This window comes from Osmerus eperlanus, chromosome 16, assembly GCF_963692335.1.
Source record: "Osmerus eperlanus chromosome 16, fOsmEpe2.1, whole genome shotgun sequence".
NCBI lineage: Eukaryota > Metazoa > Chordata > Actinopteri > Osmeriformes > Osmeridae > Osmerus > Osmerus eperlanus.
In genome coordinates, this window is record NC_085033.1 from 6,720,364 (window position 1) to 6,735,170 (window position 14,807).

Sequence of the window (14,807 nt, forward strand, 5' to 3'; positions counted from 1 at the left end):
GGGAATCTTCTCCTGCTGTGTGTGTGTTGCTGGCAGTCAGACCCGAGTGTCCGACTGTGTGTGTGTGTGTGTGTGGGGGACTCCACCTCTTCCACTGCTGCCCCCCTGCTGTAGCTCATCTTGCTGGGCCTGGTCTGCTAACGTCTGTCTCTCGTCTGACCACAAACATGTACCGGAACCCATGGATCACTAACTACCTAAGCCATGTCCAATACTGTGCGCAAGGTAAGGACAGAGGGGGCCATTGGGAGAGGGGGCTCTGTGACTAGCCGAGTGTGTGTGTGTGTGTGTGTGAGGTGGGGTGTGGGGGTAGTTGGAGGGATAGGGGGCTAGAAGGCTAAAGACTGGGGCAAGGGCAGCCTAATAGGCAAATCTATTCTTTACATGGTCACCTCTGTCATGGCCCTTCGGTTGAGGGCATGAGTCTGCACATGTACGTGTGCAGACTCATGCACTGCACGTGTAAATACCAGACACTGATTGTGGAGGGAGAGATCATTATTTATTTTCCTTCCTGGACAAATCATTCTTTCTCTCACTCTCTTTTCCACTTTGTGTGTTTCCAATACGTGGGTGAGGGGCTGTTTAGCAGTCTATTTTCCACCTTGTCCTTCCCTCTGTGTATTTATAGAAAATCCCTCTCTTTACCCTGTGCAGTTTTGACAGTCAGCATCCTAAGCTGCTCTCTGACACGTCCTTCCCCCCTCCTCCATCCATAGACATCCCCAACCAACCTGGCAACCCGGACGCTCCTAGGATAGAACTGCTAGGTAGATTTACTAACAGGGCCGACTCTTACCTCTTCGAAAACAGAGTTCGCATGCATCCAGGCACGCACCTACGTCCACGCACGCACCTACATGCACGCAAGCGCACAAACACAATCACAAACACACACAACGTACAGTCACAGGTAGACACATCCTAGCCCTAATCCATTCCCACAGCCTCTCTCCTGTCTCATCCCTACCCAGTCATCATACTCCATATTTTAGGGCCAAAATAACCTGGAGGCCCCTGTAGGCTGGAGTCTGAGGAGTCAGTAACACGAGCAGGCTCTATCCTAGGGTACAACTTTACAACACTCTCCAGCTGTAGGGCTAAAAGCTTTACCATGGTGTTAGTTACCCAGAACTAGGACTGTGTTGGGTTGCTCAAAACACCAAAGTTGACCCACTCTTTACATACTGATAGTTTGCGTAACTTAAGTGTACATGAATTGTTATGTTACTACGCATGAATACTTGCAGTAACAACATTGTTACATTTTTACATAGGATCGCTAAGTAATTGCATGCGATTATGCTTTAGCCACTACTTATGTAGTAACTAGCTACACCAGTTCTTGTACTTCAAATGTTGCTATCACTGGTATTGCTATGATATTTACATCACAATAAGGGAACATTTTATTGTTGGTTTCCCTTTGGATGTGTGACAAGTGACAGCTTTACTAAGATCTTCTTGACTAAGTCTTGTTCCTAATATGTTCTATTATATTGTCATTTTTATTAAACTTTATGCAGTGTAGATACATTAAAGTGTGAAGAAATATAAAAATGAGTTGTGTTACATTTGTGTATGTAATACTCTTTTCATTTTCTTTGGTTTCTGTGTAGGCTTTGGAACTGAGCCTCCAACCAAGCTGTACACATCAGCTTCTCTCCCGACAGAAACCTTAAGGTAACGGATGCCATCATGTTTGTGTGTGTGCATGTGTGTGTCTGTGTGTGATAGGCACACAGTAGCCTACTGTATTTGCCACATCATCAAGAAGGGGATAGATAAGGATAAAGGTACAATATCTGAGACAGGCTTAAGTCATCTTGCCTGGTAAGCATAATCCTAAATACTCAGAGTTGCTTTTTAATGAATCTTATTTTGGTTGTTATTTTGCGTCATTTGTCCCTTTGAAAAACGATCCCCAGTTTTAATGTGTGACATGAAAGGAATAACACATATCAAAGCAGCTGCTAGGAAACTGTATCCATTGGAGTTGGACACAATGTGACCATTTCTAAGATTGAAGTATGCAGGCCACAGGACAGTTCTATTTCACAGCGGTGGGGTTAACTGCAGGCTGGGTCAGGCCAGGACCGGTTAGGTTGCCATAGGGATGGTCCAGTTGGAGACATTGATTCCTGCTAAATGCAGTGAGGCACGGTGATCCTGAAATGATCCTGAGTATAGTACCATGCAGCATGCTGTTAACCTGCATTGGGGGGAAATAAATGACGTCGTCTTTGACAATCTTGCTTTGTAAACTATTATGTATGAATGTAACAGTGACGTCATGTTCAGAAACGGACGTTCAGCTTTATCTTGCTGATGCTGCTTTGTTATGGTAAGAACATGTCAAACGTAACCTTAATGTACAGGGTTGCCAAAATGTATTTTTAAAAAAAGGACATTCTCAAACGTTTATTGAAAATGTCACAAATTCCAAACAGTCTTCATGAAGTGTAATCCATTTCAGCTTCCAGAGTGACTTTTCATTGGGGGAAAAGACTGGCTTGGTCAAAAGTGCCACAGATATCGATGCCAATCTACTGGCAGTGTTACCCAAGGGTGAGGTCTCCCATAACAGGCATTGAAAAGGATTGTAAAAATGTATTCATTTATTAATGTCAGACTGTTTCTTAATGTATGTATTTTATCCCTCCAGTTTCAGAGTTGAAGAAGCAGTTTGAGAGAGTTGTCCAAAGCGATTTAGAAATGAACAGGTACACTTTGTGTCCTTTAAAACCAACATGTGTGGGTGTACATTTCGTTTCACATATAATTTTAATATAATAATATCATTTTTAATATAATAATATAATAAAAAAACTGGGCTGTTTTCAACAAGATGTTGACAACTAGAAAAAGCCTATGTGAAAGCCGAACAAATCTCAGTGATCCTTTGACCTTTCACCCCTGCTCTGAGCAGAAAGAATAGAATAGCCCGCCGCCTGGAGGGCATGGAGAGTGATGCGCCCCCTGCCTTGATGCCCAGCCTGATCCCAGGCCTGGTGGCCAACCGCATGCTGGAGGAAGACTCCCCACGCTACACCCGCGCTTCTGACCCCCGTGAGCCATGTGTCATGGGTAAGCATGGCCCTGCATGGTGCAGTACGCATCATACACACTGTACACTGGCATGTGGCTAGTATGCTTACAGTAGAACAACAGCAAGTGATAGTATACTATAGTGTGCACTGGTGGTTCAGTAATGTGTGAATAGTGATTTATACTGTGTGTCACTCAATATACGAGCATGGCCTACAGGACAATGTACTGCTTGCTGGACCCTCGTAAACTAGTTATGACGTAGTGTATTAGTGTTACTTAAGGTGTGTGTGAGCTTGCTTGACCAGCCTCTGCTGGTCATGCATGAAACATATTATATTGAAAGCAACATATTATATTTCAGCATTTTTGGAATTTGATGTAACTTTACGTTTCCTGTGACCTCACGCAGTGAGACGTTACAGCAGAGAAGAGCTGGACCCCCCCCAGATGCAGGTGTCATCTCCAGACAGGTCCTCCAGAGGCAGGGGCCGACCAGAGCCTCATCGGGTCCACGGCGAGCTGCCCTCCACCCCTACCACCTCCTCCTCCACAGGCCCCAGCGACCCCGCCAGCCTCAGCTCCAAGGCTGAACGCATTGCCCGCTACAAGGCCGAACGCCGTCGCCAGCTCTCCGAGCGCTACGGCATCCTGCTGGACCAGGAAGTGGACTTGGATTACACGCCGCGTCACTCGCGTTCCCGCCGGGAGTCGGACTCCTCAGACAGACAGGCCCCGGCTGCAGACCGGCGAGCCGACCGGCAGGATGCAGAGGAGGTGGGGCGGGAAGGTCGGAGGGCTCCCTACAGCTCCGGGGTGGGGCGGGTCTACATGCAAGCACACCCCGAGCCCGGCTCCGCCCCGGCCCCTGGCCCAGCCCAAGTCCCGCCCCCCACCCGAGAGAGGGCGAGCACGTTCTCAGAACGTGAGAGGATGTTGAACGTGGAGAACTACCGCCGGGGGGGCTCCGAGCGAGGGGGCGGGCCCAGAACCAGGCCTCAGGAGCAGGCTGCACACCACCACCAACAGCCCCCCCAGCAGCAGGCTGGGCCCCAGGAGTCCAGCCCCCCCTCCTCCAGGGCCTCCTCCATCAGGGACTACAGCGTGGCGGCAGTCCCCAGCTCCCCCAGGACAGCCCGCCGGGCCTCACTGCCCTCCACGCGCTACGGCATCTCTCCAGGGGACCTGTTCATCGAGCAGCAAGCCCAGAACATCCTCAGCAGACAGGGGTGAGTGGAGCTCATGTTCTGGTTGTTGCGTAACAGCTGCTTTGGAGCAGAGTCTGTTGGTGTTGGGACCCAACGACCCAATAAAACGTGCTCCATCACAAGAACCAAGTCAAACCTGCTATTTTGAAATAATCAAAGGTTAGTGAACAGTGCCCCCTGTTTAACACATCCGCCGTCTATAAATAAAGAGGTTTTAGGTAACATTCCCATCAACATTGCATTTGCCCCGGTCACACAGTTCCAGCCTACATACCCAGACTCTTCAGACTGTTAACAGGGTGACATATAGCACAGAGCTGTAAAGCCTGGATCGGTCTCTCCCTCTGGCCCACAGATCCCCATGGGTTCTACTTTCAGTAACAGGACGCTGGTGACGCTTCTCTCTAGATTGTGGGTCGGGTCTCAGTCATGCTAGAACCAGTCTGGTTTCGCCGAGAGAGAAAAGCTTCTGGAGATCTCATTAGGGGTCTAAGGGAGATGGGGCTGGGTGGTGGGGGTGGGGGTTGGGACAGGTGCTGAGAACGTGGTTGTGTGGTTTCTCATCTTCTCTGAATATGTAAGAGTGCAGAGTCTAGATGATCGTTTAGGTTTGCAGACATCTTACAAATCCAGACCAGTATTCAATTTGAATATTGATGACTTCCATTTGATACATATTTGATTTCTATGAGGTTTCTACAGCAACAGTACAGTAATCAAAAGTTCATCGGTGGTAGGACAAAAATCAAGCTACTAAAACATAAAACTATATTACTTAGCTGTTATTTATGAGACACAACTTGTCATTTCCACCATGTTGTCCTGTAGCCTGGTGGCTTTGTCCAAAAGCGACTGGTCTCTCCAGGCAGACTCAGAAGGTGACACCCAGTCTGTCATCAGCTGGCCCTCCAGGTACTGTCACAATTGGCTGGATGTAGTGGATGTGGGTGTGTCCAACCTGTAGACCACTCCCTAACCGAAGATGTAACCCCTCCCCCCAACCGACCCTTCATCATTATCCAGTAATATCTTCCATTTCCAGGTCCCTTTGTGGACCCAGTGAGTAACACTTCCTGTTGCTAATTCTGTCATCCCCGATTAACAGGTGTTTTGCGTTCTTAAAATCCTCAGAGTGAGTTTTGATTTGCAGTTGTATCCCTGACATGCTTGCCCTCCCACCCTCCTAATGTTGCAGTCAGAGTTCTGGGTGCTTCATCCTGGATGAGTGACCCTGGATGAGAGATGTTGAAATCTTTGGTCATGCATTGAGGTTCTGGATGATGCAAACTATTTATAGGTCTATCTGAAAGTGAGAGGGATTGTATCCACATACAGTGCTGTATGTGCTTGTGTGCGGAGGTGTACACCTGTGTGTGTGTGTGTGTGTGCGTGTGACCCGGAGTGTGTTAAGCAGAGGAGGTGTCTCAGTGAGAACATTCGTCAAGTCCATGCCCTGACCCCCGGGAAGGCCATGTCCCCTGACTCAGCACTTGTCAGCCAAGTCTCATACAGTATCTAGCTTAGCTATCCCCCCTCCACACGCCGCCTCCTGCATTAAACCCATCCAATCAACTGCTCTGACTTAACATCGAATGAATGAATGATCTGCACATTTTTCATGGCTGTACCCAAAATGCATCTAAAGAAATGACTTAGGGGGCAGAGTGTGTTCTTGTCACATAAACAAAACTCTCTTTAGTGTCATATCTATCCTATATCTTCACAACTGAGTAACGCTGAGAACTCCCACATCAGGGCTATTAGATCTAACCATTGCCTCCCTGGAGTGAAAAAGGTTAGGACTTGGCCGGGTATATTTTTGGACTGAAGCTTGTCCCAAATAGGCTGCATAGCTGGTCAGCCGAGAGGGCTGAGAGAGTGGGTAGGCCCGAAGCCAGACCCTGTGAGTGCTGTGGACAGGTGAATCAGCCACAGCCTACCTAGCCCAAACCTGCACAGCTTGTAAAACATGATTGTTTCATTAGCGCACCTCGTTATCTGGGTCACTTTTTATAGAATAGTTTGATGCATGGCTCCCTATTTACTCTTGACTTGACTTAGGCTACGTGCAGTAGCTGGCCCAACAGGTGTGGATCTCCCTCCTACTGTGAGTGCAGAACCCGTGTGCACTTAGCATTGACGAACAATGGAAATGCATGGTCTCAGGTAGCGTGTGAGCTATTTAAACCATTCATGCCATGTCATGTTGAATGAATCAACAGTCAGTCAATTAGGATAGGCTTAGTGAATCACAATGAGATTACAGGGGTGGAAAGGTCCATGATTAGAACTCGATTTAGCTTGATTTCGTGGCACGCAGACAACACACAGTTGGACTGCTCTTAAACTGCTTTAGGGTTCATCTGAAACACGGAGGGCGCTACCGGACCGATACTGTATATTGGCCCCAGTGTATTTTTGCATGCTGTATTGCTTTGAATCCCTGTCTAAATGATTAGTCATTTGAAGACTCTGAGTCACGTTGATCCAAGCTGGTCCTCCACAGTCTAAGAGTTCTCGAATCTCTTCTTCCCTTTCTAAGAATCAGAGTACGAGAGAGAATGTCGAGAGACGAAAGCGTCCCCAGAGCCCCTGAGCGTGGGCCTGAGCCCTCCCCCTCCAGCAGGCATCGTCCTCAGGTCAACTCACCTCACTACATGGCCCAGCGCGCCGATCCCCCGGCTTACCCAAGAACTGCCCCCAACTCCCAGCAGCCCAACCCGCCACCCCACCAGCCAAGCTACGGGCACAGCCACGTGGCGTACCCTGCCACAGCCCCCCACCCCCACCCTCCGTCACATCCCTCAGGTCTCCCCACAGAGCCCCAAGCCTACCTCGCCATGCCCGCTCCGACAGCATCCAAGCTGGGGAGCGTTCCGCCTGAGGTGCAGCCCCGGAGGAGGGTCAGCGGCGAGCTGACCTACGCCCCCCAGAGGGAGGGCCGGCAGGCGCTGAGGGAGGAGGTCCACACGGTGGGCCTGCTGAAGAGCAGGAAGGCCGTGCTCCCGTCCGAGATCCGCCGACGCGAGAAGAGCGTGGACGACCCCCAGAGAGGACGCCAGGAGGACACGGAGTGGGAGAGCTATGGAGGAGGAGGTGGTGGGGGGGAAGGAGGTGGAGGCGGAGGAGGGGGAGGAGCAGGGAGGAGAGCTAACCGCCCCGAGGAGGAACGGGAGAGGACGCGGGACCGGGCGGTGGAGCGGGGACGAGAAATCAGGGACAGGGGGCGAGGTAGAGAGAGCGAGAGAGAGAGCCGAGAAAGGAGCATGGAGAGGGAACGAGAGACCAGGGAAAGGGAGAGCAGGGATGCGGAGAGGGAAACAGCAACCAGAGAGCGGGATAGAGAGAGCCGAGAGAGGGAGAGAGAGCGGGAGAGCCAGGAGAGGGAGAGAGAGCGTGAAAGAGAGAGCCGAGAAAGGGAGAGAGAGCAACGCTGGTCAAGCCAGGACATTCAGAAAGAGGAGATGGCCAGGTCCATGGGACCCCTTCAGGCATCACAACCCCCCCAGCACCAGTACCACCAACCCAGACACCACCAAGGCTCGGAGGCTCCGCATCAGTACCTCCAGCAGCCGCAAAGACACCATCAACCACAGCAGTACCAGCAAAGGCCCCAAGAGCACCAACCAGCCACCCAGGTGCCCCAACAACCTCCACCCCAAGAGGCTCACCTCCTACGCGGACAACAAAGGAGCGATACAGCCGTCTACCTCCAGAGTGGCTCACCCATGCCCCAGGCCAGACACAGGAGTGCGGAGGTAGCCTCTGGAGCTCCAAAAGCCAAGATCCGCATCCGCTCCATGTCGGACATCGGCGTGAGCCAGCGGTCCTCCATGTACCGGTCCATGGAGCGGCAGGCCAGCAGGGATACCGCCATGGCCGGTCTCCATGCCAGGGATGGAGGGGTGGCCAACGGGGAGGTGGGGGGTTTGGACACCAGGGTCTCCGTGGCTCAGCTGAGGCACTCGTACCTGGAGAACGCCAACAGGAAGCCAGAGCTGTAGGTGGACAGGCATGGCTATCATTATTGCCTACCGCCAGATACTCTACCTTCTAAGTGTCCGCCTGTTTTGATCTAATACTAAAGAATGTAATATTACGGCTTAAGTTTGTTTTGTGCAATCGGGAATGCAGTAATATTGGTGTTTTATGCGAAGATGGCGGCGCTAATCTGATTTGGTGGGCATGTTGGAATTGTATTGCTTTTTAGTCACAAGCTTTGGGCAATGTTGCCTTTCAGCAGATAAACTTGAGTGGTTTGTGTGGCTGCATGTGGTAGGGACGTTTTGTGGCTACACAAATGGATTGCAGTGGAAAACCGTCACTGTGGCCTTCCGTTCAGTGTTGGGATGTGCTTGTTTGGCGTGATTCTGAACGTGTGAGCTACCAACCCTTCTAACATCAACCCTGCCGCACAAGACATAACCCGCTAAAATGGAAAGCCATAAAAGGTTCTCTCAATCTGTCCCTCTCTTGTTGTGTGTTGTTTTGGTGCACCTCCTCCGACACGCAACCCCTTCAAAAGGGAGACTAAGGTAGAGGCCGTGGAGGTCGAGCCAGCGGGGGGTGTGGAGCGAGACAGGGGGGCTCGGCGGCCGCGGCGCTACATCACCCCAGGGGACAACCGCAAGTCCTCCGAGAGGTTTAGGACTCAGCCCGTCACCTCTGCAGAGCGGCTGGAGTCAGATAGGTACTGATGAGACCTGGGGGTTTCAAAAAAAGGAACAAAAGTCTTACTGAACGTATTTGTATATCTCTTACGACTGGCTGATTTTTAATGTCACAATGGAGCTCTGTGCTGGTGGTTCCTATTCTTTGCTGGTTTTTACGAGATCACGGTAATTTTACACATATTAAACAATGAAGTGTTTTTTTCAAATCCTTCCCAAATTACTATTTGTAGTGTGTTTTGATAAATACAGTATTTTGATGGATTTCTGTTTTTGTTCTTCTCTCTCAGGCATCTGAGTCCAACAGAGCTAGTAAACCCTGAAGGCAAGTACACTGTACCACCACTACTTAACTCAAATAAAAACAACATATTCTTTATCACACAGTACAGGTTTCCTACAAAGAATGCTAAAAATACAGGATAACTCAGTTTGTATGAACAAGCTATTGTTTTTGGTTGTTTCCCAATGGATAAAACTGAAGGTCTAAAGGAATATGTTTGGTGAATCGTGACTATGTGTCTATAGAATCGATAAGACACAAATATAATACATGTATTCATTTATTTATTTAGCAGACGCTTCTGTACAAAGCAACATATACATTGAGAATATAATATGTGCAACAGACCGTCAAGGACTAGAAGATCTCTGCTCTAACAGTATTGCAGTGGTTAGTGTCACAGTCTAGCCAGGGCCATGCAACCACATTTGAGTTAAGCAAGAAAAATATACGTCAAACTTGGTTTTAGCCCTGACCTTGTGACCTCTGATATATGGTAGGACATGAGTGAGGAGCACAATTTGTACTTTAGTTCTTCTCTGTCTTGAAATACCAATTTTTTTTTGCATTGTATTACATTGTCATACCACACAGTTTTAGAACTTGAGGATAACAGTTTTCTGGGCTCCATCCTGTATACTCTATCCTTCTATGTTCCAGGGGATGAAGAAAAGCTGGATGAGAGGGCAAAGATGAGTGTGGCGGCCAAAAGGTCCCTATTCAGGGTACAGAATCACACTTCTAAACGTCACTTTTTTTGGGCACTTAAATGCGGCTGTCAGTGATCTTTAAAAAAAAGATATCTCAGTGCGGTCCATATTACCTGTCTACCTTCTAACTGACTGTTGCGATCTTCTCTCTCAGGAGCTGGAGAGGACTACAGAAGGAGGCGTTCCCAAGCCTCGCTCACGGAACGCCGCCGTGGAGAGGCGTCTGAGGAGAGCCCTGGATCGTGCGCACACGCAGCCTATCACCAGCGAGGAAGTTGACATCGCTACCACGTACGGCCATTTCCCTCAGACAGTAGCACTACGACCCAGGGCTGTTTGATTTAAGGCGGGGCTTAAACTCTGCATTCCTTTCAGTATCATCTAGTTCTACTATTCTTGAGCAGAAGTGATGTCACAAATGCCTCCATTCTCAAGTCTGACAGTTACCTCTTGACCCCATGTGCCCTTTGACACCTTTTTCTCTTTGACTCCTCTCTCTGTGACTCCCGTGGTGTGGTACATGTGATATGTCCCTTGCACACTCAAGTGTCCCTGTTGTGTCCTCACAAGCCGTGACAGTCAGCTCCACAGCTGCCATTGTCCCCAGTCCCACGATAGTCAGAACTACCATGACTAGCTCCAGGTACACACTGTAATACATGCATGTGCTAGCATTTGGCAGAAATACATATTTGAGCTTACGTAACTGCAGCTTGCATGCCACCTCTCCCTATTCTTTTATGAGAACTCTATTTCATATTTATCTTTCATTTTGAACTGACTCGTGATATTGCACAGAATTTTGAGTGTACTTGCGACTTGTTTGTTTACTGGCTGTCTGATGCCGTATGTAGATGCATGGAGACATGTGCTCCACAGTGCCCTCTGTAGTTCTACTGACATTACCATTATTATTATTTTATTTTTTGCTGCTGCTGCTGCTGCTTGCTTTACAGGATTAGCTGTGAGGAACTGTACCATCTACGGACATGTCATGAGTCTTTACTCAAAAGCTTTGCACTTTCTTACAGCTAAGCATATAGGCAGGTCAAAGGTCAACCCAGTTAAGCTCGCTGATTGGTCATGTGTATTCTTAATTTGTTTACAGAAGAGAAACTTGATGGCACAGTGGAGGAAGCTGAATGTGAAAACTATTATCTGCACCACGTGTAAACACACATTCACTTATAACTTGGATGCAGTCCCTTGGAATGATAACACCAGTCATTTGCCTTCAGTATAAATCTCACCTTAAATGGTCAATGTTAAAATTACTAGAACAAAGACTATTACAAGTACAGGGGTACCAACTTACTGCATTTGTGCTTGTACAGTAGACAGTCTAATTTAGTGCATGTGCATAAGTGACACAATTGTCCAAAATGGTGAACTAAGTTGAACTTCAACTGTGATCCAGAATTCTGACCCAACATTTGTACTCATAGTACATGACATTGTAAAAATAAAGAAGTTAATAATACATACATTATGTGCTTTGCTTCATGCATGTTATAGAAGCTGTATATTCTTTAGCATAAGCTTATGGCCCAGCAAGCCTAGCAAAGCCCAGTTCCCTGATTTTACTCAAACTGTGTACTGTTTAAACGGCACACATCCCAACCGCTAATCCGTCCCCTGTGTGTGCTATTCCCCTCCCAGCCTGCAGGTGTCCTCGCAGTCTGCCCGAGAGGAGCAGGATCCAGAAAGGGTGCCCCAGCAGCAGGCAGGCCAGGAGCCTGCTCCTGGAGGAGAGGTGGAGGGTGGAGGAGGAGGAGAGCAGGCTGGCCCAGACGAGCCTGACCTCTCCACCCTCAGCCTGGCAGAGAAGATGGCGCTGTTCAACCGTCTGGCCCAGTCGTCGGCCATGCCTGCCGACGGCGGTGACGGGGACGGAGCGGGGTCAGGGGTCAAGGGGGACACGCGTCAACGCAGGGCCAACACCCGCTTTCAGACCCAGCCTATCACGCAAGGAGAGGTGGAAAAGGTAGGCGGCCACGCCCCGAATTATGAACCCATAAGGTCACACGGATCACAGACTACACAACAATGCAATATTTTTAAGCGACATAATTGCATCGTCCCAAAAAAATAGACTTTCAGTTTCAGTCCCTTTTCCTCAGTTTGCTGCAAATTAACCACCATTTTATTCACAATGACCAGTTTCTGTCTCAGTTGATCAAGAGGTCAAAGAAGTTGCTTTCTTCAGTATGTAAACACAGCATGTGCCCCACAACTTTACAGACTTTGTTTCCTATTCATGTCTATACTTTTTTGACTGCAGCATCCCCCTTTTGTTGTCAGCTATCATTCCCAAAAACTGCATCAAACAAAAATACCGTATTGGCCTCAACCATTCCCCTTCCTGTGAGTTGTTGTAAATGTTGGTGTCCACACAGGATGTTGGTCCTGTGGATGCCTCTCCTGTGGCAAATGGGGCCTTAGAGCCTAGTCACACAGAACAAGTAAGCGCACCTGCAACATCTGCAGAGCTACTGATAGGTTGTTAGCTGCTGCACAGGCTCTGATTGGTTAATGGAGACTCATGCGCTTGTGGGCTTTTTAAGGTTTGTTTAAGGCTTGTAATGTCTGCTCTCTAGAAGCACTTCTACATGGCTGGATGCTGTTGATATGCTGATATTGGACTGTAGATTTGAAGATCCTCGACTATAGTAATACGGTCATTTCTGCAATTTATTCTTCAGAAATGCACCCTCTTATTACCTCTTTGTTAATGCTGACCCTCATTGTAATCAGGTTTCATCAGCTTGCCATGGTTTCGACATAGTGCTTGCTGTACGTAGTTTTTTTGCAAACAAGACACTGGCACTTCATGGACAGTGGCAGTACTTGTGTACTGTAGACTGTAGGCAGTAGGGTGAATGCTGAGTGGTAGAAATGTAAGCACTTGTAAAGCATTCGCTAAACTTTTGTAATTTGAAACTGAGGCTGTGGATAAGTTTTTGATTTCCTAAACTTGGACACGTGGCATCCTGTTTCCTCAGCTGACCCATTTTCACTTTTTGTTTTCCTCCATTGGTTCTTCTATCTCTTTACCTCTTCTATTCTATCATATTGTTATCTCTCCGCCTTCTCCTTCCTTCCTTCCTTCCTTCCTTCTAATCCCTGCAGGTGCAGAATGGAGGCATGGTCAAACTGGAGCCTCTGTCAGCATCCTTGGTCCGCTCCGTAGCGGCTGTCACCTCCCAGGCATCTGTCTCCACAGTAACTGGGACAGCTGTGTCCAGTCACAGTAACCTCCACCAGGAGAAATCCACTACGGTTCCCTACAGTCCCGCGCTGCAACCTGCAGCCACCGGCTCCAACCAGGAGAAGGGGGTCAGGTACTTCGCCATGACCCAGGGCGGAGACTCCTCTGCCCCCGAGCTGGAGCTGGTCTCCCCCCCTCCCCTATCAGAGCAGCAGCATCAGGCCCCTCCCGCCCGCTCCAGGCTGCAGGCAGAGCAGCGGGAGGAGGAGGGGCTGGAGGAGGGAGACAGGCTGTGGGGAGGCGCCAGAGACGAGAGCCGCAGCGGCAAGGCAAAGCTGCACTCCCCCGAAAGGGACAGGGAGAGCAGACAGCTGCACCAGCCCCCACCCGCCCCCCAGCCTCTCCCCCAAGCCCAGCTGAGGGCCCCAGACAGTGGCCAGCGGGAGACGGAAATCCCCCCCTCCTCTGGAAGACAAGGGAGGGGCGATGTGGTGGACTGGAGGAGCGGCAGAGAGCTCGACAGAGACGAAGAGGGAGAGCGAGAGCACGATTGCATTCAGGAGAGGAGGGCTCAGCGTGGAGTAGGGGGCTACCTGAGAGACAGACCGGGAGAGGAGACTGCAGACCGGGAGAGAAGCAGCAGGAGCCGGGAGCTGGTCTCAGGTATATGAGAGGGTTGGAGAGTGACATAGAGAGAGAGTGGAAGAGAGAGAAGAGAGAAAGAGAGAGAGAGAGAAGGAGAGAGAGATAGGAAAGATTACACAAGAGAGAGGGAGAAAGAGAAAGACCGTAAGGCAAGGAGGGGAGACACAGAGGGAGAGATGCAGACAGAGGAAATAAGGGAGACAAAAAGAAAATAAGAGACAGAGAGAGAGAGAGAGAGAGAGAGAGAGAGAGAGAGAGAGAGAGAGAGAGAGAGAGAGAGAGAGAGAGAGAGTAAAGATGTGTTGAAAGGGGAAATGTTATTGTGTCATGAAGCATGTTTTCTGGCACGCTTTTGACTGGTTGCACATTAGGATTAATGCCCTGTCTGGGTTTATCACAGAGGGAGACAGACTGACAGAAATAAAGAGAGTGAAAGACAGTCAGAGAGAGAGAGAGAGAGAGAGAGAGAGAGAGAGAGAGAGAGAGAGAGAGAGAGAGAGAGAGAGAGAGAGAGAGAGAGAGGGCTTCTCCTGAATCCAATTAGCATATTTTTCCATGCATTTACCCCCTGGGCTCTCTTTGTCTGCTGAAGGGAGCCCTCTCCCTGACACGCCGTCTATGAGCAACAACAAATCAACATTTTACAACCGTGTGTGTGCGTGGGAGGGTGTGTGTGTTCGATTAAAATGTCAAAGAGGAGCTATGGGATTCAAACACAATGCGCCGTGATTGTACAGCTGTAGATTACGGGCTTGACCGGCAATTCGCCGGGTGAAAGTGTTAACGACAACACAGTATGTCTGAGGGGGGGGGGGGGGGGGTCGTTCTCCTGTGCGTGTTTGAACTTGGTACGGGGGGGATGAAGGAAACATTCAGGAGAGGGACAGGAGAACAATTGGTCGTGCGTGCACGGGCGAGGTAGAGGGCAGGGAGGACACAATGGGAGGATTGTCTGCAGCTCCGAGCTTTTATTTACTCGTGCAGGAAGAGGGAGAGACCCCACGGTACGCCGTGGGAGCGTGGACATGCCCACCA

General features: G+C 49.4%; 1 protein-coding gene across 1 annotated transcript in view; it reads left to right on the plus strand.

Annotated features, from left to right (window-relative positions):
* The window catches only part of svilb (supervillin b), a 30,701-nt gene continuing 15,894 nt past the window's right edge, over positions 1 to 14,807 (plus strand). Inside the window, exons 1-17 of the mRNA XM_062481538.1 lie at positions 1 to 225; positions 1,620 to 1,683; positions 2,477 to 2,568; positions 2,666 to 2,723; positions 2,930 to 3,087; positions 3,461 to 4,277; positions 5,085 to 5,168; positions 6,799 to 7,355; positions 7,398 to 8,256; positions 8,782 to 8,946; positions 9,217 to 9,251; positions 9,870 to 9,934; positions 10,074 to 10,210; positions 10,467 to 10,562; positions 11,579 to 11,903; positions 12,316 to 12,381; positions 13,049 to 13,790. Coding sequence (XP_062337522.1) covers positions 168 to 225; positions 1,620 to 1,683; positions 2,477 to 2,568; positions 2,666 to 2,723; positions 2,930 to 3,087; positions 3,461 to 4,277; positions 5,085 to 5,168; positions 6,799 to 7,355; positions 7,398 to 8,256; positions 8,782 to 8,946; positions 9,217 to 9,251; positions 9,870 to 9,934; positions 10,074 to 10,210; positions 10,467 to 10,562; positions 11,579 to 11,903; positions 12,316 to 12,381; positions 13,049 to 13,790 — 4,378 coding nt within the window. The 5' untranslated portion in view covers positions 1 to 167. The remainder of the gene's footprint in view (positions 226 to 1,619; positions 1,684 to 2,476; positions 2,569 to 2,665; positions 2,724 to 2,929; positions 3,088 to 3,460; positions 4,278 to 5,084; positions 5,169 to 6,798; positions 7,356 to 7,397; positions 8,257 to 8,781; positions 8,947 to 9,216; positions 9,252 to 9,869; positions 9,935 to 10,073; positions 10,211 to 10,466; positions 10,563 to 11,578; positions 11,904 to 12,315; positions 12,382 to 13,048; positions 13,791 to 14,807) is intronic.